This window comes from Somniosus microcephalus, chromosome 1 (genome assembly GCF_052327205.1).
Source record: "Somniosus microcephalus isolate GS21.2 chromosome 1, FLI_Smic_1.0, whole genome shotgun sequence".
In the NCBI taxonomy this organism is placed as follows: Eukaryota; Metazoa; Chordata; class Chondrichthyes; order Squaliformes; family Somniosidae; genus Somniosus; species Somniosus microcephalus.
This window is the reverse complement of record NC_140987.1, coordinates 169,183,136-169,209,553: the sequence shown is the minus strand read 5'-3', so window position 1 is coordinate 169,209,553 and position 26,418 is coordinate 169,183,136. Positions and strand designations below refer to the sequence as shown.

At 48.6% G+C, this 26,418-nt stretch overlaps 1 protein-coding gene across 10 annotated transcripts in view; it reads right to left on the bottom strand.

Annotated features, from left to right (window-relative positions):
* epb41l4a (erythrocyte membrane protein band 4.1 like 4A) overlaps window positions 1–26,418 on the bottom strand; it is a 474,019-nt gene that overhangs the window by 6,541 nt on the left and 441,060 nt on the right. For 9 of the 10 annotated variants that reach the window (XR_015078320.1, XM_085987237.1, XM_085987274.1 and 6 more), the window contains 2 exons: window positions 22,020–22,130; window positions 7,044–7,131 (listed from right to left, as the gene is read on the bottom strand). Coding sequence is in view for 9 of the 10 variants with exons in the window: in XM_085987237.1 (XP_085843363.1) it covers window positions 7,044–7,131; window positions 22,020–22,130 (199 nt within the window). In the remaining variant the exon portion in view is untranslated. The remainder of the gene's footprint in view (window positions 1–7,043; window positions 7,132–22,019; window positions 22,131–26,418) is intronic. The other variant, XM_085987283.1, reaches the window with a different exon arrangement.

Genomic DNA, 26,418 nt, shown 5'->3' with positions numbered 1-26,418 from the left:
TGCCAAAGTGCATAACCTCACACTTTCCAGTATTGTATTCCATCTGCCAAATCTCTGCCCACTTACTTAGCCTGTCTGTGTCCCCTTGCAGGTTTTTTATGTCCTCCTCACTCACTACTTTCCCTCCCATCTTAGTATCATCTGCAAACTTTGATATGTTACACTCGGTCCCCTCCTCCAAATCGTTAATATAGATTGTAAAGAGTTGGGGACCCAGCACTGACCCCTGCGGAACACCACTAGTTACTGATTGCCAGTCTGAGAATGAACCATTTATCCCAACTCTCTGCCTTCTGTTAGATAGCCAATCCTCTATCCATGCCAGAATATTACCCCCAATCCTGTGATTTTTTATCTTAAGCAATAATCTTTTGTGTGGCACCTTGTCAAATGCCTTTTGGAAGTCTAAATACACTACGTCCACTGGTTCCCCTTTATCCACCCTATATGTTACTTCCTCAAAGAACTCCAGCAAATTTGTCAAACATGACTTCCCCTTCATAAAACCATGCTGACTTTGTCCTATTAAATTATGATTATCCAAATGTCCTGTTACTGTCTCCTTAATAATGGACTCCAAAATTTTACCTTACACAGATGTTAGGCTAACCGGTCTATAGTTTCCAGCCTTCTGTCTACTGCCCTTTTTAAATAAGGGTGTTACATTAGCAGTTTTCCAGTCTGCCGGGACCTTTGCCGAGTCCAGGGAGTTTTGGAAAATTATTACCAATGCATCCACAATCCCTACCGCCACTTCCCTCAAGACCCTAGGATGTAAGCCATCCGGTCCAGGTGATTTATTCGCTTTGAGTCCCATTATTTTACCGAGTACCACTTCCTTCGTGATTTTGATAGTGTTTAGCTCCTCCCCCCCTATAGCCCCCTGTTTGTCCAGTGTTGGGATATTCTTAGTGTCCTCTACTGTAAAGACTGATACAAAATATTCATTCAGTGTTTTTGCCATCTCCATATTTCCCACCATTAATTTCCCGGTCTCATCCTCTAAGGGACCAACATTTACTTTAGCCACCCTTTTTCTTTTTATATAACTATAAAAACTCTTACTATCTGTTTTTATATTTTTTGCTAATTTACTTTCATAATCTATCTTCCCTTTCTTAATCAATCTTTTTGTTATTTTTTGCTGTCTTTTAAAGTTTTCCCAATCCTCTATCCGAAACAATGTTAGAAGCAGAATCTAGAATAGCTTTTAAAAAGTAGATAAATATTTGAAAATCAAAAATTCAAGAGTATGGGAAAACGACTGGGAATGGAATTGAATGGATAGGTCTTTCAGAGAGCCAACACGGGCGATAAGCCAAAAGAGCTCCTTCTGGGCTGTAAAATTCATGATTCTGTTAAGGGTACTCTGATATCCTGGTTTTAACTGTGATGGATAGCAATGATATTGCAAGGGCTGGCAAATAGGACTTTAAATTGGTCTTGAAATGCCCGCTGGAGCTCACCAACTCCAGAGCGGCACACAGTCCCGCTTGGAACAAAACTTCTTGGTCTTCACTCGTGTAGTCTGAGTCATTGAACTCATTGTATTTGTATTCTCCCCAGATGAAACAAACACACTGCTTTGAACAGCCAGATGACAAAGCTGTTAAAGCATATCAACCATGGTTTCAGTAATTCAAAGCCCCCTCTTCATGTTCTGAGTAGGTTCTTCCCTTTTTTGTGACCAGAGGGAAGCACAGCGACCAAAACTCTTTCCACAATCAAGAATAAAAATGCCCATCTGCTGTCTGGAAAATGCATTAGGCTCCAATGCAGCTAAGCATGAAGTGCCTGCTGCCTCACTGAAGTTTGAAATTTTTATCACCCTATGTTTTGCCATGCCTTGAATGTTTTTAAAACAAAACAGAAAATGTCTCTGCTGCTTTCTTGCAACATAGTTATTGGAAGTGTTTTAGTACAACATAAAGCAGCCTCGAGGAAACCCTTTCTGCCGCACTCAAAGACAATTGTAACATCTTGCTAGAAACACAACGCAATTTGAAAGCATCTGGAAATCAGCCATTCTAAATTAGATTTGGGTCTTTTCCATTTTGACTCTATTTGCTCCAAGTACTAATGCGTTATGCTAGATATTAAAACTTAATTATATAATGTAACTAATACTTTGGCCCAGATAATTATGGGCCGAATTTTCCTTTCCAATTACTACTGAATGAAAAACTGTATTTTCAGTGGTAATGAAGGAATCTTATTACCATCAGTTTTACACTGTGGAAATCTATTAGAGCAATGAAGCAAAACACAAAACTTAGCTATTTACTGGTGGTAGATCCCATGAACTTTAGTCACCCAATTTCTGATATTTTAAAGCCATACTATTTTCATTGTTATATGTCAAATTCAAACCAGTTTTACTTGCAGCTTTTTGCAAAATGTCTTTTTTTGCATTCATAGCTGTCACTGTTATCTTTGAAGAGGATCAAGGAAAATAGATGTCAAAACAAAGGAAGAGCATTTTAAGGAAAATGCCATATTCACATGAAAATCTATACAGGCAATGACAGAATTGTTTTTCTTTATATAAGGAGCAATTGTTAAGACACTTTGGGCCAACTGGGGTTTAAATTACAGATGTGCCAAATGCCAGTACCAGAATTGAAAGGTATCTCACTGATTCTGCCCCTCAGCCTGCGGTTGTAAGGACTACAGCAACATTTTTTGCTACTAGTGTTTTCCAGGCACCCGGAGACACAGTACAGTAGTATAGTCCCCGCCGCTTATAGTGGGCGCATTGAAAACACAGCGTCAGTTTCCACATGTACGCTGATGACACCCAGCTCTATCTCACCACCACTTCTCTTGACCCCTCCACTGTCTCTAAATTGTCAGACTGCTTGTCCGACATCTAGTACTGGATGAACAGAAATTTCCTTAAATATTGGGAAGACCGGAGCCATTGTCTTCGGTCCCCGCCACAAACTCCATTCCCTAGCCACCAACTCCATCCCTCTCCCTAACATCTGTCTGAGGCTGAATCAGACTGTTTGCAACCTTGGCGTCATATTTGAGCTGAAATGAGTTTCCGACCACATATCTGCGCCACAACTAAGACCGCCTATTTTCACCTCCATAATCTTTCCCGTCTCCGCCCCGCCTCAGTTCATCTGCTGCTGAAACCCTCATCCATGCCTTGGTTACCTCTAGACTTGACTATTCCAACGCACTCCTGGCTGGCCTCCCACATTATACAATGCGTAAACTTGAAGTCATCCAAAACTTGGCTGCCCGTGTCATAATTCGCACCAAGTCCTGTTCACCCATCACCCCTGCGCTCGCTGACCTACATTGGCTCCCAGTTAAGCAATGCCTCGATTTTAAAATTCTCATCCTGGTTTTCAAATCCCTCCATGGCCTCGCCCCTCCCTATCTTTAAATTCCTCCAGCCCCACATCCCCCGAGATATCTGCGCTGCTCTAATTCTGGCCTCTTGCGCATCCCTGATTTTATTTATACGCTGGTGGCCGTGCCGTCAGCTGCCAAGGCCCTAAGCTCTGTAATTCCCTCCCTAACCCTCTCTACCTCTCTTTCCTCCTTTATGACGCTCCTTAAAACCTACCTATTTGACCAAGCTTTTGCTCATCTGCCCTAATATCTCCTTATGTGGCTCAGTGTCAAATTTTGTTTGATAACACTCCTCATTTTACTACTTTAAAGGTGCTATATAAATACAAGTTATTGTAGTTGTAAATTGGTAAGTACTTATTGAACTGCCTGAAATAGTCAACAAACAATATGTTATAAGCGGTGCCTTTGTTGTTGACTCTTATGGTAGTGGCAAATAGTTGCCTGATTTCATAGGATATCATGCCTGCGTCTACTCTTTGAAAGAGCTATCCAATTAGTCTCACTCCCCTGCTCTTTCCCCATAGCCCTGCATATAAAGAAAGAATTGCATTTATATATCGGCTTTCAGAACCGCAGGATGTCCCAAATAGCCAATTAAGTACTTTTGCAGTGTCATCACTTTTATTTTTAATATTAGTGATATATTTCTAAGTCAGGATGGTGTGTGACTTGGAGGGGAACTTGGAGGTGGTGGTGTTCCCATGCACCTGCTGCCCTTGTCCTTCTAGGTGGTAGAGGTCACAGGTTTGGGAGGTGCTGTCGAAGAAGCCTTGGCGAATTGCTGCAGTGCATCTTGTAGACAGTACACACTGCAGATACAGTGTGCCGATGATGGAGGGAGTGAATGTTTAAGGTGGTGGATGGGGGTGCCAATCAAGTGGGCTGCTTTGTCCTGGATGCTGTCGAGACTCTTGAGTATTGTTGGAGCTGCACTCATCCAGGCAAGTGGGAGAGTATTCCATCGCACTCCTGACTTGTGCCTTGCAGATGGTGAAAAGGCTTTGGGGAGTTAGGAGGTGAGTCACTTGCCGCAGAATACCCAGCCTCTGACCTGCTCTTGTAGCCCCAGTATTTATGTGGCTGGTCCAGTTAAGTTTCTGGTCAATGGTGACCACCCCCCCCCCCCCCCCCGCCGGCCAGGGTGCTGATGGTGGGGGATTAGACGACTGTAAGGCCGTTGAATGTCAAGGGGAGGTGATTAGACTCTTTCTTGTTGGAGATAGTCTTGCCTGGCACTTGTGTGGTGCGAATGTTACCTGCCACTTAACAGCCCAAGCATGAATGTTGTCCTGGTCTTGCTGCATGCAGGCACGGACTGCTTCATTATCTGAGGAGTTGGGAATGGAACTGAACACTATACAATCATTAACGAACATCCCCACTTCTGACCTTATGATGGAAGAAAGGTCATTGATGAAGCAGCTGAAGATGGTTGGACCCAGACCACTGCCCTGAAGAACTCCTGCAGTGATGTCCTGGGGCTGAGATGATTGGCCTCCAACAACCACAACCCATGTTCCCTGTCATTTTTTTTGGTGTGCAGGCCCTTTAACTCTTTATTATTAACTCTTAATTCTTTTCAACACACAAGGGATAATTTTACAAGTTTGTGCTCGCAGTATGGAGCCTTTCCCACCAGGAATATGCCTCCCCAATAGAATCAGAGATTTACGGCACAGAAGGGGGCCAATTGGTCCATCGTGTCTGTGCCGGCCAAAGAAGAGCTATCCAGCCTAATCCCACTTTCCAGCTCTTGGTCTATAGCCTTGTAGGTTACAGCACTTGAAGTGCATATCCAAGTACTTTTTAAATGTGATGAGGGTTTCTGCCTCTACCACCCTTTCAGACAGCGAGTTCCAGACCCCCACTGCCCTCTGGGTGAAAAAAGTTCTCAACTCCCTTCTACCAATTACTTTAAATCTATGCCCCCTGGTTATTGACCCTTATGGGAAATAGGTCCTTCCTATCCACTCTATCTAGGCCCCTCATAATTTTATACACCTCAATTAAATCTCCCCTCAGCCTCCTCTGTTCCGAAGAAAACAACCCCAGTCTATCCAATCTTTCCTCATAGCTAAAATTCTTCAGTCCTGGCAACATCCTCGTAAATCTCCTCTGTACCCTCTCTAGTGCAATCACATCTTTCCTGTAATGTGGTGACCAGAACTGTACACAGTACTCTAGCTGTGGCCTAACCAGTGTTTTATACAGTTCAAGCATAACCTCCCTGTTCTTACACAAAAAGTTAGCATGCAGGTACAGCAAGTAATCAAAAAGGCAAATGGAATGTTGGCCTTTATTTCAAAGGGGTTGGAGTATAAAAGCAGGGAAGTCCTGCTACAACTGTACAGGGTATTGGTGAGACCACACCTTGAGTACTGCGTACAGTTTTGGTCTCCTTATTTAAGGAAGGATATACTTGTATTGGAGGCAGTTCAGAGATGATTCACTAGGTTAATTCCAGAGATGAGGGGGTTGACTTATGAGGAAAGGTTGAGCAGGCTGGGCCTATACTCATTGGAATTTAGAAGAATGAGAGATGATCTTATTGAAACATAAGATACTGAGGGGGCACGACAAGGTAGATGCAGAGAGGATGTTTCCCCTCGTGGGGAAATCTAGAACTCGGGGGCATAGTTTTAGAATAAAGGGTCGCCCTTTTAGAACTGAGATGAAGAGGAATTTCTTCTCTCAGAGGGTTGTAAATCTGTGGAATTCTCTGCCCGAGAGCCGTGGAGGCTGGGTCGTTAAATACATTTATGGTGGAGATAGACAGATTTTTGCAAGAGAAGGGAGTGAAGGGTTATGGGGAGCGGGCGGGGAAGTGGCTTTGAGCCCAAGATCAGCCATGATCTTATTGAATGATGGAGCAGGCTCGAGGGGCCAAGTGGCCTATTCCTGCTCCTATTTCTTATGTTCTTATATTCTATGCCTCGGCTAAAAAAGGAAAATATTCTGTATGCCTTCTTAACCAACTGTCCTGCCACCTTCAGGGATCTGTGGACATGTACTCCAAGGTCCCTCTGTTCCTCTACACTTCTCAGTATCCTACCATTTATTGTGTATTCCCTTGCCTTGTTAGCCCTCCATTCGCCACTTTTCTGCCCACCTGAAAAGTCTACAGCTTTCTTCGTCACTATCAACCACACGGCCAATTTTTGTATCATCTGCAAACTTCTTAATCATGCTCCATACATTGAAGTCTAACTCACTGATCTATATCACAAACAGCAAGGGACCCAGTACTGAGCTCTGCGGAACCCCACTGGAAACAGCTTTCCAGTCACAAAAACACCAGTTGCCTCTTGCCACTGAACCAATTTTGGATCTAACTTGCCACTTTCCCTTGGATCCCACGTGCTTTAACTTTTCTGACCAGTCTGCCATGTGGAGCCTTCTCAAAAGCCTTGCTAAAATCCATGCTGACTACATCAAACGCGCTATCCTTATCGACCTTCCTTGTTACCTCCCAATAATTCTACTTGGGTGGAAAACTGTGGAGAGTGCCCAAATTCCCAATTTGTGCCCTGACATGTGAGGCACTGGCCTCCCAAAATTACCTTTATAATCTGGAATTTACTCCAATGCTGAAAATATTTTCTTCACAATGACATGTGCTACAAGAAATCATGTTGCTTTGTCAATATTGTTTTAATGGTTTGAATAAAACTTACTTGATTCAATGTTGAAGATGATCCGTGAGGGCCCTGAGCATCTGAGGCACGGGTCACAGGCAATGGTGGCACAAGGTCAGTCCTAGCACTGAAAACAAATGGATACATCTGCACTATTTTCATTTTAGAATTTAAAGATTAAAATTTCTATTAACTGTGCCATTGACCAATAATCAAATGAGCTTTGTCATAAAAAATAATTAATAATTTAGTGTATATGGCATGTACTATTTACAATCAGTACACTGACCACTGTATTCTATACAGTAATATGTCTGAACCCAAGAATCTAAAACACAATAAAACTGTCCGACAAATTGACTGTGCAATTAACACGAGTGATTATAAAATTGTAATCTAAGCTTAAAAATTACGGTGGCAACATTAGCAGATGGACACTTAACATATTCCTATGTCTGCTATTTTAACTGAGGCATTAAAAACAAATGGGTTAGCACCTCCATTAAAATAGCGAACAGGGGAATGTCATTAGAATACATTTTATAATTTCTAGGCTATAGCTTTGGGACCCTGTGTGGTGCAGTGGAGACGATATTAACCTTTTATGTCTGGGACCCGGATTCAAAACCAGCACCAACTGGTGGAATAAACGTCTCCTCTCTCTGTTGCCTGTTAGGACTCTACGTGAGATGAATTTGGGCAGTCTTAATTCAGTTCCTAGTGGGTGTGGGTATGGGCTCACAGCACAAAACTAGCCATAATTTAGCACTTATTAGCAATCACTCAGAGGTCACTGGCTGGTGTAGGAAATGGAAAAATGTCAAGCCAATGCTTTAAGGTATACTCTTCTGGAGTTGAAGCTGAGTACATTGGTGAGGCATAATAAAGGGAGCTTTATTTCTACATCCAACTGTATTATATCTGACCTAGAGATACTTACTGCTGACAGGATAGTGAGCTCCTAAAGAAAATATTCTATTCCCCACTAACATCCATCACCTTTACAATTTGGTTTCACAGTTTCAAAGAGAGTATTTAAACCTGGAAGAGCGCGTGGGTTTGGGTGCGGGTGGGGGGTTATAACCAGCAAAAATCCTAGCGCGTTGGGAAACCGGCTTCAATCTGCCAACTTCCGTGTTTAACTCGAGTGCGCTAGGCTGCTTGTGCACAATCCTCTCGGGAGAGGCGGGTTGCCTATTAACATATGCTAATCGCTCAATTGGTGCAATATTTCAACAGTTTTAAATTTAACGTTGCATTTCCCAGGCTTCCTGAAATTCACCATTGAAAGCAAGGGGAGAACAGAATGGTAATTGAGGGAGCTGATTAAAACTAATGGAAATACTGCAATAAATGCTCAGTACTCACAGCTGCTTTCTTACCTGTTCATGAGAAAGGGTTTGTTCACAGTACTTTTGCTGAGAGTTTACTTTCTACACTTTGGAGGTTTTCTGAATCACATCAGGACGGGTGGCACCTTGGCTGCCTCAGGCAAGGAGCAATATGACCAGCATCAGCAGCGGCCTGCTCTTGAGAGACCAGCAGCTGGACATCAGAGAGGCGCTCAGCAGCAGCAGCAGCCTGCTGTTCAGAGTCCTGTAGCTGAACAGCAGAGAGGAGAGCTGCAGAGAAGGCAGCAGCAGACGGATGCAGCTCGCAGGAGGCACTACCCGTGACACATGATGTATAGGCAGAGACCGAGTTTCCTTGACATGTCCGAACAGCAGTGCTTCAGGAGTCTCAGGTTGTCGCATCAGGTGCTAACAGACATCTGCAGCCTTCTAGAAGAAGACCTGCTCCCTGCTAGCCACAAATTATCAGTGACTGTCAAAGTGACTACTGCCCTCAACCTTTTTGTCTCCGGATCCTCTTGGGCTCTGCGGGAGACATATCCAGGATCTCCCAGTCGGCGGCCCACAAATGCATAAGACAGGTGACTGATGGGTTGTTTGCCACGGCCGGCAATTATGTGAACTTTGCCTGCAATGATGCCAGTCAGAATGAGCGGACACTCGGGTTTGCATTTCTGCCTGGCTTCCCAGAGGTGCAGGGCATCATCGACTGCACACACGTGACAATCCACGCACCCACAGATCAACCAGGAGTATTTGTGAATCACAAGGGCTTCCACTCCATCAATGTGCAGCTGGTGTGCAACCACAAAAAGATATTTCTGCAGGTGTGCACAAGATTCCTGGGGTGTTGCCATGATGCTTTTGACCTGTGGCAGTCCAAGCTCCCTGTTGTCTTTGGACCTGCAAGCACGCTTAAGGGGTGGCTGCGAGGTGACAAGTGCTACCCACTTCAAACTTAGCTGGTGACACCTATCAGAAATCCAACTTATGAAGCCCAACAGCACTATAATGAATGCCATATGACTACCAGATGTGTCATTGAGCAAGCCATTGGCATGCTGAAGATGCACTTCAGGTGCCTAGGCAAATCTGGAGGCACCCTTCAGTATGCACCAGCTCGAATGGTTGTGGTGTGCTGCGCTCTGCACAACATTGCGCAGCAGTGAGCTTTGGACCTGCAGGAGCAACAAGAGGTCAGATCCTCTGCAGATGATTCCAGGGAAGAGGAGGAGAAGGATGAAGATGAGGTGGAGGAGGAAGGTGATGAGAGCAATGCAACACCAGCTGCTCACACTGCTGCCTGGGCTGCCCTCATTAATGCAAGGCTCACTTAGGTTGCACCAGTGGACCAATGTCAGAACTACATGCAACAACTCTTCCCACCCCCGCCAATGCCACTGACACAAAGCAGTCCTGCAAATAACCTACCACCCCTTGCACATCCCCCCACTAGTCCCTGTCAATTCATGTCTTCCCATTCATCATCAAGCAAGTTAAAAGGCGACTTGCCACCCAGCAACCAAGAATGGGCAAGACAGGAAAGTGGTGAAAAATAATAACATTTATGTGATTCTACTAGAGAACAGAAACTTTACAACATAACATTTTCTCATAAGAAATAGGAGCAGGAGTAGGCCATTTGGCCCTTTGAGCCTGTTCCACCATTCAATAAGATCATGGCTGATCTTCTACCTCATTTCCACTTTCCTGCACTATCCCCATATCCCTTGATTCCCTTAATATTCAAAAATCTATCGATCTCTGTCTTGAATATACTCAACGACTGAGCCTCCACAGCCCCCTTGGGTAGAGAATTCCAAAGATTCACCACCCTCAGTGAAGAAATTTCTCCTCATCTCAGTTCTAAATGGCCAACCCCTTATTCTGAGACTGTGACCCCTGGTTCTAGACTCCCTAGCCAGGGGAAACATACACCCGTGTGCATCCACAAATTTTTACTCTTCCTTTTCCTACAGCTCCTACTTGGTGCAACCCCTTTGGCTTCAGCAGAGGTAGAGGCAGGCTGTTCGGATCCTTGTTCTGACTGCTGAGATGCTCTTGGCCGATGACCTCTGGGTTTGGAGCCTGTGAGGGCCCCGCCAAAGACTGCTCCACCTGCATCTGTACAGGGGCAGACTTGACCATTGGGATATGAGGCAGCATGTCGGGTACTGACTGAGAAGGTGGCAACGGGTGAGAAGTGGAAGCACTTTGAGTGAAGTTCTCAATTCCGCGTCCCCTTTCACCATTAACCCTCTCATGGGCCAGTCATATTTCACTGCTACCACTCTGCTGGAGAGCACTTTGGTGCAGATCAGTGCGGCGCTGTTAGGCCAAGGCTAAGGTATCTGTCATCCTATTTAAGGCGGCAGACATGTGGCATCCAGAGTGTGCACGGCCGTGGTCAAGGCGTGCATGGACTCATTTGATTGCTGCGTTTGATGTTTCATGGAGCTGGGCACTCTTCATGCAAGAAGACATAATCGCAACGCCCTGTGATGCCAGCCCACTCATGCTTGAGGTGGACTCCTCCAGTCCCGTTGCAATTATGGTCAGTGTGCTTGGAAGACCTGTCAGTACCTCGTACATTCTCTGCTGCTGCTCAATGATTATCCTTTTCATCGATGGTCACCGGGCGACAGCTGTGTCCAGCTAAGCAGAGCTGTACCCTCCGAGGTGGACTCACCACAGCTGTCCCTGCCACCAATCTGGTCTTGCTCACTTGTGAAGTATGAGTCACCAGGAGAAAACCCAACATCTGTCTAACCAGTCCCACTGAAGTGTGAGTATCTGAGCTGGTGCATGGTATGCATGAGTTCTGTGACGATGCACCCTCAAAATGAATCGGCTCCTCTGAGGATTCGTTGTCCACGAGGTCCATGGACTCCTGCTGCACGTGTGAAGGCCCTGGCAAAGAGAAAAGATATGAATTAGTACTGACAAGTTAAATATGTTGTAACTCATCATTATGAAGATGATCATATTTCAGTTGCTGTTGGAATCACGTCTGTAACACATGATTGAGTGTTGTATGACATGTGGGTCACTGATATTTAGTTGTGTCACCAGGTAGCTGGGAGATCCCCATCTCCCCAGGCCAGTGTTGACACTGATCTCCAGTGCTTCCTCCTCTGCAGTTGTAAGCTGGGAAATCTGTTGAGGACCACCTCCAGTTCGCTAGTGTTCTGTGCTCTCTTCTCCTAAAACAGGAGAAAGAACAGACCTATGAGAGACTGTTATGACATGTGTTCACCTGATGGATGCAGTGCATTTGGTGAGGGTGACTATCAGGGAGAGGCATGAAATTGCATAAGGATGAGGGCGAGTGGTAGTGGTGGATGGATAGATGGGGATGTGAGTAAGTGCATAGAAAGAGAAGGATGGGTGTGCTTGCAAAGTAAGTGGGTGTGAGAAGTGATGTAATGAAGTAGGCTTGACAAGGCAGAGTGAGGGGGTGGGGTGATGCGCACAGCAGGATGTAGGTGAATGTGCAACTGTACTCACCTTTTCTGACCGAATTAGGCCATTAAAGTGTTTCCTGCACTGAATCCAGGAGCATAGCACAAAGCTCCTACTGCTGACAAAACTGGCCACCCTCAGGATGAATGAATCACCACTGGGAGTTGCGCTCATTTGTAGGCCTTCGAGGAGGCTCTAAAAATTAAGCTGGTTCTTTTGGGGGCAAGGACACTAATACCCATGTTTTAAAAGCTTTTATATGTCATTTTTTTAATTCGCTAAGAAACTGACTACTATACCCCAATATAACCATCAAATGGTTCTGTATATTTTGACGGCATTTCAAATCGGGTTACTCACAGGTGGTGGATTGACACTGCGATTAAAAAAGCTTATTTTTCTGATAAGCCCATTTTCAGCTGTATTAATAAAACTGCGCTAAGTTACCACTCCTAAATATATCAAGGAATATTTTTAAAGCAAATTTGTTTTTAAATTAAGTTGTAAAACGCTGCCTTATTGCGCTGGTTCATGGCAGATTTTGTTTTTGGCGATATGCAAATGAGTTTGAGCAGAAATTCAAGGAAAAAACTCATCAAAATCAGCGCAATTTTTTGCCCAGTTTGCACATGGATCGCCGATTGAGCCCAAAGTGGAAACTCTTCCCCTAGGTTCGTCAGGCCTCAGAAGTCTTACTATAACAGATGGTTTTAATGCGGGTGTAGACAAAATGTTCACCAAAATGCAGTCATAGAGTTTCACAGCACAGAAAGAGGCCCTTCGGCCCATCGTGTCTGCGCCGCCCATCCATCCCTGTCCAGTCTAATCCCATTTTCCAGCATTTGGTCCATAGCCTTGTATGCAATGGCATTTCAAGTGCTCATCCAAATGCTTCTTGAATGTTGTGAGGGTTCCTGCCTCCACCACCCTTTCAGGCAGTGAGTTCCACATTCCAACCACCCTCTGGGTGAAAAAGTTCCTCCTCAAATCCCCTCTAAATCTCCTGCCCCTTACCCTGAATCTATGCCCCCTTGTTATTGACCCCCCCACTAAGGGGAAAAGTTCCTCTTTATCTACCCTATCTATGCCCCTCATTATTTTGTACACCTCAATCAGGTCCCCCCTCAGCCTTCTCTGCTCCAAGGAAAACAACTCCAGCCTGTCCAGCCTCTCTTCATAGCTGAGGCGCTCCATCCCAGGTAACATCCTGGTGAATCTTCTCTGCACCCTCTCCAAAGCAATCACATCCTTCCTATAGTGAGGCGACCAGAACTGCACACAGTACTCCAGCTGTGGCCTCACCAGCGTTTTGTACAGCTCCATCATAACCTCCCTGCTCTTATATTCTATGCCTCGGCTAATGAAGGCAAGTATCCCATATGCCTTTTTAACCACCTTATCTACCTGCTCCGCTGCCTTCAGGGATCTATGTACATGTACACCAAGGTCCCTCTGACCCTCTGTACTTCCTAGGGTCCTACCACTCATTGTGTATTCCCTTGCCTTATTTGTCCGTCCAAAATGCATCACCTCGCACTTTTCAGGGTTAAATTCCATTTGCCACTTTTCCGCCCATCTGACCAACCCGTTTATATCGTCCTGTAGCCGGAGGCTTTCCTCCTCGCAATTTACCACCCCACCAATTTTCGTGTCATCTGCGAACTTACTGATCATACCTTTTACATTCTCATCCAAATCATTTATGTAGATCACAAACAACAAGGGACCCAGCACCGATCCTTGAGGTACCCCACTGGACACAGGCTTCCAGTCACAAAAGCAACCTTCGACCATCACCCTCTGCCTCCTGCCACTCAGCCAGTTTAGGATCCAACGCGCCAAGGCACCCTGGATCCCATGGGCTCTTACCTTCTTGACCAGTCTCCTATGCGGGACTTTGTCAAAAGCTTTACTGAAGTCCATGTAAACCACATCCACAGCATTTCCCTCATCCACCCCACTAGTCACCCCCTCGAAAAATTCGATCAGATTTGTCAGACATGATTTACCCTTGACAAAGCCATGCTGACTATCCCCGATTAATCCTTGCCTCTCCAAGTGGAGATTAATTTTGTCCCTCAGAATTTTTTCCAATAATTTCCCCACCACAGATGTTAGACTCACTGGCCTGTAATTCCCTGGTTTATCCCTGCTACCCTTCTTGAATAATGGTACTACGTTAGCTGTTCTCCAGTCCTCTGGTACATCCCCTGTGGCCAGAGAGGTTCTGAAAATTAGTGTCAGAGCCCCTGCAATCTCCTCCCTTGCCTCCCACAGCAGCCTGGGATACATCTCGTCCGGGCCTGGGGATTTATCCACTTTTTGGCCCGCTAAAACCGCTAGCACCTCCTCCCTCTCGATGCTAATATGTTCAAGTATGTCACAGTCTATGGTGTAAGTGCTAGAATCATAGAATAGTACAGCACAAAAGGAGGTCAATTCAGCCCACCGAGTCTGCGTCGACTCCTTTGAAGAGCAATTCAGTTAGTCCCACTCCCCCGCTCTTTCCTCATATCCCTGCAAATTTTTCTCCTTTAAGTATTTATCCAATTCCCTTTTGAAGGGTACTGTTGAATCTGTATCCGCCACCCTATCAGGCAGTGCATTCCAAATCCTAACCACTTATTGCGTAAAAACGTTTTTCCTCATGTTGCATCTGGTTCTTTTGCCAATCACCTTAAATCTGTTGTTTCTCGTTATCAACCCTTCAGCCATTGCAAACAGTTTCTCTTTATTTACTTTATCTAAACACTTCATGATTGTAAACACCTCAATCAAATCTCCTCTTAGCCTTCTCTGCTCCAAGGAGAGCAACCCCAGCTTCTCCAGTCTATCCACGTAACTGCATTACGTCATCCCTTCTGGTAAATCTCTTCTGTACCCTCTCCAAAGCCTTCATGTCCTTCCTAAAGTGGAAATTTTTAACATTGTTGTGTAAAAGCCAACATCCTAAAAGCTCAGAGCCAAAGGGACTTTCTGCAATAGGGTGCCATTTCATAATTATCTCAAAATTTGGATTTCAAGTTTCAACTGGTTCTTGGAGTGCGCATTCAGTAAAACTAGACAGAGATTGTAACTATAATTATTGATAGCAGATAGTGAAATTAAAGTTGTCTACTTTTACTCATTGTATAGGTACTGACATAATTATTGTCTGCCTCAATATTTATTCTGTCATGTTTCCATGGTGCTATAAGAAGACTGGGCAACTTATCTTAATATATAATTCATAAAATTATATATTAAAATCATCTTAAAAGTTACCGCCATAAGGCCGTTAAAGATGTTGGAAGGGAGCGGAAAGAATACAGTGACCCCTGCCAAGTGTTTCATGTACATACAGAGAATGCGATGGGCATTGCTAATTTGCCAGTTACTGATGCGCTATCAATTACTCATAAAAGACTGAGAGTTAAGAGAGTAACTAAAGGCTTTTATTAACAAAAGAATGAAGGTCTGCCTCGAGTGGTCGACCAGTCCAGAAATACAAAGGGCTGGGGAGCAGTCACCTTTATACTAGGACTTGTGGGAGGAGTCAGCCGAGGCATGTCCAGGCATGTACACAGTGGAATACAAACAGTGGTTTACCACATTCACCCCTTGTTTAAAATTGAGTCCGGCGGGGTGAAGTGTATTAAAAGTTAGTGTATTGGAGTCTCTCCGGAGGTCTTGTCTGCCGCTGTGATCGGTGTGGCGACGGCAGGGGTAGTGGAGCTTCCGGCGTCGAGTCCTGCGTGGGCTGTGGCACAGGCGTGTCGTCCTCGTAGATGTCGAGCGGGTCGCGGGGCCCAGGCCTGCCGTCTGCTGGGGCTGGATATCGGATCGTGGGGGGGGGTGGTAGTGAGTAGTGGGTTACTGCGGCCCCCGAGGGTGCAAGGTCTCTTATGGAGACTGTGTCCTCCCGCCCGTCCGGGTATGCAATGTAAGCATACTGGGGGTTGGCGTGGAGGAGGTCAACCCTCTCGACCAGGGGGTCCGTTTTATGGGTCCTCACGTGCCTTCTCAGTAGGACCGGCCCTGGGGACGTCAGCCATGGCGGTAGCGATGTCCCCGATGTGGACTTCCTTGGGAAGACAAACATTTTCTCATGAGGGGTGGCGTTAGTGGCAGTGCAGAGCAGTGACCGAATAGAGTGGAGCGCATCGGGGAGCACATCCTGCCAGCGGGAGGTTGGAAGGCCCCTAGACTTTAAGGCTAGCAGGGCGGCCTTCCAAACTGTCGCATTTTCTCTTTCCACCTGTCCATTCCCCCGGGGGTTGTAACTGGTGGTCCTGCTTGTGGCAATACCCCTAGTTAGCAGGTACTGACGGAGTTCGTCGCTCATAAACGATGAGCCCCGGTCGCTATGGATATAGCTGGGGAAACCGAACAGGGTGAAGAGGTCGTTCAGACATTTAATGACCGTGGCACTGGTCATGTCCGGGCAGGGGATGGCGAACGGGAAACGGGAGTACTCATCAATAATATTGAGGAAGTACACATTGCGGTCGGAGGAGGGGAGAGGCCCTTTAAAATCAACGCTCAGGCGCTCGAAGGGGCAAGTGGCTTTTATCAGGTGGGCACTGTCTGGTCTATAAAAGTGCGGTTTGCACTCAACGCAGACTTGGCAGTTCCTGGTCATGGTCCTGACCTCCTCAATAGAGTAAGGCAGGTTGCGGGCCTTGATGAAGTGGAAGAACCTGGTGATCCCCGGGTGGCAGAGGTCATTGTGGAGGGCCCGCAGTCGATCGATCTGCGCGCTGGCGCAGGTGCCACGCGATAGCGCATCCGGGGGTTCATTGAGCTTCCCGGGCCAGTACAAGATCTCGTAATTGTAGGTGGAAAGTTCGATTCTCCACCTCAAGATCTTGTCATTTTTGATTTTGCCCCTCTGCTTGTTGTTAAACATGAAAGCAACTGAACGTTGGTCAGTGAGCAGGGTAAATCGTTTTCCGGCCAGGTAGTGCCTCCAATGACGCACAGCCTCCACAATCGCCTGGGCCTCCTTCTCAACAGCGGAGTGTCTGGTCTCCGGGCCTTGGAGGGTTCGTGAAAAGAAGGCCATGGGTCTCCCCGCCTGATTGAGGGTAGCGGCCAGGGCAAAGTCGGACGCGTCGCTTTCCACCTGGAAGGGGATGGATTCGTCCACTGCGTGCATGGTGGCTTTGGCAATGTCTTCCTTGATATGGTGGAAGGCTAAGCAGGCCTCTGCCGTCAAGGGAAAAGAGGTGGACTTGATCAGCGGATGGGCCTTGTCCGCATAGTAGGGGACCCACTGGGCATAATAGGAGAAAAACCCTAGGCACCTCTTCAGGGCCTTGAGGCAGTGGGGCAGCGGGAGTTCCATAAGGGGACGCATCCAGTCGGGGTCGGGGCCGATGACTCCGTGTTCCACAACACAGCCAAGGATGGCGAGGCGGTTTGTGCGGAATATGCACTTCTCCTTGTTATATGTCAGGTTCAGGAGTTGGGCGGTGCGGAGGAATTTTTCGAGGTTTGCGTCATGGTCCTGCAAGTCACGGCCGCAGATGGTCACATTGTCCAGATATGGGAAAGTGGCCTGCAACGCATTTTGATCTACCATCCGGTCCATCTCCCTTTGGAAGACGGAGACCCCGTTGGTGACGCCAAAGGGAACCCTAAGGAAGTGGTAGAGGCGGCCGTTTGCCTCAAAGGCAGTATACTGGCGGTCCTCAGGGCGGATAGGGAGCTGGTGGTACGCTGATTTCAGGTCAATGGTCGAGAAGACGCGGTACTGCGCGATCTGGTTGACCATATCAGCTATGCGGGGGAGTGGGTAGGCGTCCAGCAGGGTGTAGCGATTTGTTGTCTGGCTGTAGTCGATGACCAGGCGCTGCTTCTCGCCGGTCTTAACGACCACAACCTGGGCTCGCCAGGGGCTGGTGCTGCCCTCAATAATCCCTTCTTTCAGGAGCCGCTCCACTTCGGTTTTAATGAAAACCCTGTCCCCGGCACTGTATCGTCTGCTCTTTGTGGCGATGGGCTTACAGTCGGGGGTGAGGTTAGCAAACAGTGGGGGGGGGGGGGTGACTCTGAGTGTGGAGAGGTTGCACCTGGTGCGCGGCGGGCAATTTGGGAGCTGCTGGCTGCGGACTGTGAGTGGGGGTAGGGGTCCACCGTACGCCATCGTAACACTTTTAAGGTGGCACTGAAAATCTAACCCCAGCAGGACGGCAGCGCAGAGGTCGGGCAGGACCAGAAGTTTAAAATGATCGTACACGGTCCCGTCTACTACGAGTGTCACTATGCAGTAGCCGCCGATGTCCGCCGACTGGGACTCGGAGGCCATAGAAATCCGCTGGTGCGCAGGCAGGACTGGGAGAGAGCAACGCCGCACCGTGTCGGGGTGGATGAAGCTCTCCGTGCTCCCAGAGTCAAAAAGGCAGATTGTATCGTGGCCATTTACCTTAATGTCCATTGTGGAACTGGCCAGCTGGTGCGGTCTCGCTTGGTCCAGTGTAACGGATGCCAGCGTAGGGGTCGGTGTGTCGCTGCGGGTATCAGATGAGGCGGTGTTGGGGGCCTGCTGCGTTCCGGCTGTCGTCCAAGATGGCGGCGTCCATGATCCCCATGTGGCTGGAGGCGTCCAAAATGGCTGCTGTACCGGTGGTTCGCACATGGCCGGGGAGGCCCAAGATGGCGGCCCGCATGGCCCACACGCGGCGCTGCTGGGGTTCGGGGTGGCTTTGGCCCTGCAGATGTTAGCGTAGTGTCCCTTCTTCCCGCAGCCCGAGCAGATCGCGTTTTTCGCCGGGCAGCGCGCTCTGGGGTGTTTTGCCTGGCCACAGAAGTAGCATTTCTGGCCTTGGGGCACTGCTGTCTGGCCTTGGGACACTGCTGCGGTAGTTGGGCCGTTGCTGGGGTGTGGCTGGGGTGGCACGGCGCTATGAGGCGGTCCTACCGTGTCCCAGGCTGTCATTCCCCGCGGCGTCCACGGTGCAGAGGAGTAGGCATCCATGCCCCGGTAGGCTGCATCCAATGATAGTGCGAGTTCAGAGGCCTTGTTGAGGTCGAGGTCACTCTGCTCCAACAGTCGCTGTCGGGTGTAATTGGATCTGTGGCCCGCTACAAAAGCGTCCCGGATAAGTTCCTCTGTGTACACGGCGGCCTTTACATCCTTACAACCACAGGCCCGGCCAAGCACAGACAGTGCCTGAAGGTATTCCACGGTCGATTCCCCAGGTTGTTGTTTACGACTCCCCAGAAGGTGCCTGGCGTACACTTCGTTCACTGGGCGCGTGTACTGGTCCTTGAGGAGCTTGATAGCGTCCGCGTACGAGGTCGCGTCTTGGATGACCGAGTACACTCGGTGGTTCACTTTGGAGGTCAGGACATCCAGTTTGTCCTCATCCGATTTGATTGCTGCGGAGGCGGTCAGGAATTTTTCGAAACACTTAAGCCAGTGAGTAAACTTGGTGGATGAGTTCGCCTCCCGATGATCTAAGTCCAGGCATGCTGGTGTGAGGATCTTCTCCATTATAAAAATTTTGTTAATAAAATTGATGCGCTATCAATTACTCATAAAAGACTGAGAGTTAAGAGAGTAACTAAAGGCTTTTATTAACAAAAGAATGAAGGTCTGCCTCGAGTGGTCGACCGGTCCAGAAATACAAAGGGCTGGGGAGCAGTCACCTTTATACTAGGACTTGTGGGAGGAGTCAGCCGAGGCATGTCCAGGCATGTACACAGTGGAATACAAACAGTGGTTTACCACAGTTACTAATACTGATTTTATGTTCAGAGGTGTATTTTCATTTGAATTATAAGCTACAGCGAAAGCGTTGTCTCACAGCATGATTACTCTATTCAAAGAACTAGTTCATTAAACTCAGATATAACTAATACATTTTCTTACTGGCTACATTTTGGTAAAAAGACACATTTTAACAGTCAATTTACTTTTTAAAAATAAAAGGAACAAAATATCTGTGAGATTACTCTGGGAAATACATGGCATCTGGTCAGGCGAGGCTGGAAAATTGGGCAGGAAGCTGTTCCAACGTCTCTCCGCTCCCCAATGGTACTTCCAGCAATTTCCATGGTATCGGGAGAATAATACATCTTCCCACATATAAATGGGCATTTTATGACTACATTCAAATAAGGAAAATGTGTTATACAGTGTATTTTCTGTTATTTGAACCCTAGGAACATTGGGACAAGTAACAACTGTGCATCCCTGGCATCCAGTGTTGCAAGAGGATGGCTTCAAATTTGAAAAGGTTGGTTTCTCAAAAGCAGTCGATCACAGCGCGATTGATTGCAGTACGGAAACTGGCATATTCAGTTCTGACGAAAGGTCATCGACCTGAAATGTTAACTCTGTTTCTCTCTCCACAGATGCTGCCTGACTTGCTGAGTATACCCAGCATTTTCTGTTTTTATTTCAGATTTCCATCATCCGCAGTATTTTGCTTTTGGCATATTTAAAATTGGGAGTGCAATTAAAAATGATTTTTTTGAAATGTTAGGCCCTAACTGTGCACTCACACCACAGATAAACCCCCCTCCCCACCCCACACTAGCTCCCAAAATATTTAAATGTCTCCGACCCTGGGATATGAGCTGGAGTCAGGAACACAGACAAGGGGTAAGCAGAACTTCTGCCTGGCACAAGATTTGTTCTCCTTATGCTCCACAGAAATTTCTGGGATGAAGTATGTTCTTCTCTCATTTTCTTTCCTTTCCTGAACATAGTGACTCATGCCGATGTGCAGTTCTAGAGGCAGCAACATTTTTTGGTACTTCACTCAAAAAATTACCTTTCTTTACGTATGAGTGCTAGTGGGCTTTTCCATCGTGGGAATCATCACAGTAAAGCCCAACTTTACCTTCATCTAAGTGCACGCTTAGCAGTAGTCGCTGGACAGTAGTAGCCATGAGCAGAAACTCTGCCCGACTTTGCTTCTCCCTAACTCAGTGACACTGAGCACAACTGCAGCAACTCCACCACAACTCTAATTGAGATTACAACAGAAAACGCTGGAAAAACTCAGCAGGCCAGGCAACATCCGTGGAGAGAGAAACAGAGTCAAAGTTTCAGGTCAAAGACCCTTCGGCAGGACTGAGAAAAAAGCAGGAAATGAAACAGATTGAGAAGCAAGGTTGGGGGCTGGGAAATGGGGGAGGGGATGACAGAACAAAAGGGAAGGTCTGGGAGAGGTGGAGAGACATTAAGAGATATTCAAGGTGAGACGAGATGGTAATAGGACAAGTAAAGAGACAAAGGAAGGCTCTTGATGAAGTGTGAAGTGCGCTGGCAGAATGAAAGACAGCTGCCATGTAGAAGAGAAAACAAAAGGAAAAGGCACAAACCAAAAGTGTGGATAAAAAATATATAAAAAATGATAGGGGCCGAGGTTATGGTCTGAAATTGTTGAATTCGATATTGAGTCCGGAAGGCTGTAAAGTGCCTAATTGGAAGATGAGGTGCTGTTCCTTGAGCTTACACTGAGCTTCCGTGGAACAATGCAAGAGGCCGAGGACGGTGAGGTCTGAGTGGGAATGGAGCGGTGAATTGAAATGACAGGCGACCGGAAGCTCAGGGTCACCCTTTCGGATTTCCAGCATCTGCAGTATTTTGCTATCTAATTGAGATGAGCTAATTCCACACAAACCAGAGAATGTACCAGAAACCCTCTTGTCGGTGTGGCTCAGTACCACACCACTACTGTACACTATCACGAACTGAGCCATCAAGGGAATTCACAAAACATTTGTGCTGAATAACAATCTAGCACCAGAAAAGCCTTAAGAACTACCCTAGAAAATGTAGACTAACTGTTGGTGATCACTTCATTAAAAATTTTTATGTCATAAAAACTTGTTTATGGAATAAAGCTAATTTGAACATCAAATATATTTTACACAACAAAGAAACAGATTGACTAATGTGTGCGGACTTTTCAATGGGTCTTTGTATAACACAACAGATTGCATGAGAAGTCTCCAATGATCCCTTTGGACAGAATTCAGATTCCCAGCCGTACATACTGCACCCTGCCTACATCAGTGTATGGTTCAAAGGCTGGAACTTTATAAATCTCTTTCTAATCTAGAATGCTCTAAAGTGACATTGTTTTGGAAACTATTTTTAAATAGCACTGAACAAAATAAATCATTTCCAGCAGTTGATCCTTTCCCCAAATCATTAAGGTTGTTTTTGCCAATTGATGTAATTGTGGATTCCAAAAATACATACTTTACTTCTGAAAGAACAGATCGTTCACCATCAGAACAGTGAGAGCGCCGGTACTGTCGAAAGCTTCGAGGTGAATGTGAATGCCTGATGCGTATGGGGTTACCTTGCGTCCTGGTGACAGAAGATTTTAAAATCATTGAGAAACAAAAAAATCCACTCCAAATGTTTAAAAAAGCATAATATACCAGGAGAAAATGATGACTTATTTTTAGGTTGCATTTTATGAAATTGATAATCATCTATAAACTTTGATTGAACTAGGATAATATAATTCATTCCTCACCCTAATTTTCTCATTTCCTGAAGGTGGTGGCTCATGCAGGGTATTGTTCCATGGGTGCTTAGCAACTCTCCAGTGCATCACCCAAGTGGCTAATGTACGAGTGTAAGCCTACTGAGTGTTCGCAACCTATTCAACTGTGAAGGCACCATGACAAAGTAGATCCTGACTTCACTCAAAATCCATACACAAACATGTGTTAGTTTTGGCTCAGTGGTAGCACTCTTGCCTCTGAGTCAGAAGGTTGTGGGTTCTAGTTCCACTCCAGAAACTTGAGTATAAAATCTAGGTGGACACTCCAATGCAATACTGAGAGTGCTGCAATGTTGGAGGTGCTGTCTTTCAGATGAGATGTTAAACCGAGGTCTCATCTGTCCTCTCAGGTGGATGTAAAAGATCTCGTGGCATTATTGGAAGAAGAACAGAGGAGTTCTCCCCAGCGTCCTAGCCAACATTTATCCCTCAACCAACATCATTAAAATAGATAAACTGGTCATTATCACATTGCTGTTTGTGGGACCTTGCCATGTACAAATTGGGTGCTACATTTCCTACATTACAACAGTGACGACTGCATTATATAAATGCAAGTCTTTCTTTAAGTAATTCTCACTGGATAGTGATCAGGACCAGTAACCAATATTTCCGCCCCCGGCCTGTCTGACCTAGGTACCAAGGCCAATTGTAGCATTGTTGCGGCTGCCGCGGAACACGAATGGAGGCCGAACCGATCTGAGGAACACATGGCTTTTATTACATTCTCTTGAGAGATGGCTGCCCCAGCTCCTCTCTCTGCTAAACCCGAAAACAGACTGAGGGCGACACCCGCGCTTTTGAGTACACACTGAGGGCGACGCCCGCTCCTTTGTCATGCCTTAAAGGCAGCATGCTTCTTAAAGGCAAGGTGCCCGATTTATTGTCCACGGACGGAAAAGTGGATTGCGCCCGTTTAGGTGGCGATCCGCCACACAGCTCCCCCCAGAATCCGCTTAGGAGGCGTGGACGAGACGGTGCGGCGGTCTGATGGGCCGGCCGGAGCGGCTCTTGTAGGACGCCGGTGGACGTGGAACGGCCGGGCGTGGAGCAGCCGGGTGTACTGGCTTGAGGGCAGGTCGGCTGCGTGGTGGTGGACGAGCTACTGGGACCTGCTCACCGGGCTCCGAGTGTGCTGGCTTGAGTCGGTCAACCGACACTTTTTCAGTCCTGTCGCCCACTTGTAGGTCGAAAAATTTGTCCCCAGCCTGTAGCACTTTGTAGGGCCCGTCGTACGGGGGTTGAAGGGGTCCACGGTGGGCATCGTGCCGGACGAAAACGAACCGTGCCTGGTGCAGGCTTAGCGGGATGTGTGAGGTGGATTCGCCGTGCCGGGCAATGGGCACCGGGGCGAACTGTAACGCCGGTGAGGCGAAGTCGTGGCGTTGCTGGTCGGCTGACCAGGGTGTCATGGCGGTGGGCAGGAACTCGCCGGGTACGCGCAGCGGCTGGCCGTACACGAGCTCTGCTGCCGATGCGTGGAGGTCTTCTTTAACCGCGGAGCGCAGGCCGAGGAGGACCCACGGGAGTCGGTCGGTCCAGGCGCTGTCCTGGAGGCTGGCTCGAAGAGATGCCTTCAAGGATCTGTGGAACCGCTCACACAGTCCGTTGGCTTGAGGGTGGTACGCTGTGGTGCGGTGAATGGTCACCCCGAGATTGTGTGCGATGGCGGTCCAGAGTTCAGAGGTAAATTGCGGACCTCTGTCCGATGTCATGTCGGAGGGGACGCCGAACCATGCGACCCAGGTGCTGACGAAGGCTCTGGCGATATCGGCGGTGGTGGTAGAGGTCAGTGGAATTGCCTCGGGCCAGCGCGTGGTGCGGTCGACGATCGTCAGCAAGTGCATGTGGCCTTGCGACGGCGGCAGGGGCCCGATGATGTCCACGTGGATGTGGTCGAATCTACGTGAAGGGACGGTGAACTCCTCGAGGGGTGCTTTCGTGTGTTGCTGCACCTTGGCCCATTGGCAGGTTAGGCAGGAGTTGGCCCAAGTACGCACATCCTTGCGAAGGCCGCGCCAGACAAAGCGGTTGGCTACCAATTTGATGGATGCGCGGGCACCGGGGTGGGAGAGGTTGTGGAGAATCTCGAATACCCGGCGGCGCCAGGACGCTGGGACGACGGGCCGAGGTTGAGATAGGGATATGTCGCACTTGACCGTGACTGCGGTCGGGCCGCAGGCGACGTCGGCCAGGCGTAGCCCTGGTAGGTTGGTAGGTGCGGAGAGCAGATCAGGGTCCGTGAGCTGGTCTGCTGCGAGTTGAGCGTAGTCGACTGCCAGGTGTGCGGCGTGGATGGCGGGGTGGGAGAGGCAGTCGGCTACCACGTTGTCTCGGCCGGAGACGTGTTGGATGTCCGTGGTGAACTCGGACACTGCCGCGAGCTGGCGCTGCTGCCTGGCGGACCAGGGGTCGGTTGTCTTTGCCATTGCGAATGTCAGGGGTTTGTGGTCGACAAACGCAGTGAAGGGGTGGCCCTCCAGCAAAAACCGAAAATGGCGGACCGCCAGGTACAGCGCGAGGAGCTCGCGGTCGAAAGTGCTGTACTTGACCTCCGGGGGGCGTAGTTGACGGCTGAAGAAGGCAAGTGGTTGCCAGGCGCCGTCGACCCACTGCTCGTACACGGCACCGACCGCGTGGTCGGAGGCGTCCGTGGTGAGCGCTACTCTGGCATTGGGCCGTGGGTGCGCGAGCAGGGTGGTGTCGGCGAGCGCGGTCTTGGTGGAGTTGAAGGCGGCTGATACGTCTGCCGTCCATTCGACCGCCATCTTGCCGCTCCTGCCCCGGAGGGCTTCATACAGGGGCCTCATGAGGGACGCCGCTTTGGGGATGAAGCGGTTGTAGAAATTCACCATCCCGAGGAACTCCTGGAGTCCTTTGATGGTGGTGGGGCGGGGAAATTGCTGGACGGCCTGCACCTTGGTGGGCAGGGGAATGGCCCCAGCATGGGTGATGTGGTGGCCAAGGAAGTCGATCTTGTCCAGGCCGAACTGGCACTTGGCTGGGCTGAGGATGAGCCCGTGGTCGCTGAGGCGCCCGAACAGGATGCGAAGGTGTTCGAGGTGTTCCTGCTTGGAGGAACTGGCTACCAGGATGTCGTCCAGGTAGACGAACAGGAACTTCAGGTCCCGAAGGACCGAGTCCATGAGCTGTTGGAATGCCTGGGCCGCATTTTTGAGGCCGAAGGGCATCCGCAGGAACTCGAAAAGCCCGAAGGGGGTGATTACGGCCGTCTTGGGGACGTCCGCGGGGTGGACGGGGACTTGGTGGTAGCCGCGCACCAGGTCGACTTTGGAAAAGACTGAGCGGCCGGCCAGTGTAGCCGAGAAGTCCTGAATGTGCGGCACGGGGTACCGATCAGGGGTGGTGGCATCGTTGAGGCGGCGGTAATCCCCGCAGGGGCGCCAACACCCGCCTGGTTTGGGGGCGATGTGGAGTGGGGAGGCCCAGGGACTGTTGGAGCGGCGGATGATGCCGAGCTGTTCCATAGTGGCAAACTCGGTCCGCGCGATCTCCAGTTTGGCCGGGTCCAGCCTGTGGTGGGGATGAAGTGTTCCACCCCGTGTTTGGCGACCTCCGCGGAGAAGGTCGGGTTGGTGAGGGCCGGGAATTCGGCCAGGAGTGCCGAGTAGTCATCCGTGGCCCGGGCGTGGCACTGTGACGCCATGTCGGCGGGTTGACGGGGGGCCATGGCGCCCAGGATGGGGGACATGGTGTTCATGTCCACGAGGCGGTGTCGAGGGATGTCTACCAGTAGGCCATGGGCGCACAGGAAGTCTGCGCCGATGAGAGGGGAGAGTACCTTGGCAGTGATGAACTCCCATCGGTAGCGGCGACCAGCGAGGTCGAGGGTGACTGTGCGGGTGCCGTACGTCCGGATGTCCGAGCCGTTAGCGGCAGCCAGCGCCTGTCCTCGTTCGCCCTTTTGGATGTCGAGGGCGGAGGCCGGGATGATGCTGTGCTGAGCTCCAGTGTCGCACAGGAACCGGCGGCCGGTTTTGTCATCCGTGACGTACAGCAGGGAGCCCGCGTGGCCCACGGCCATCGCGGGGGCTGGTACGGGGGCGGACTTGAAGGAGCAGGGAG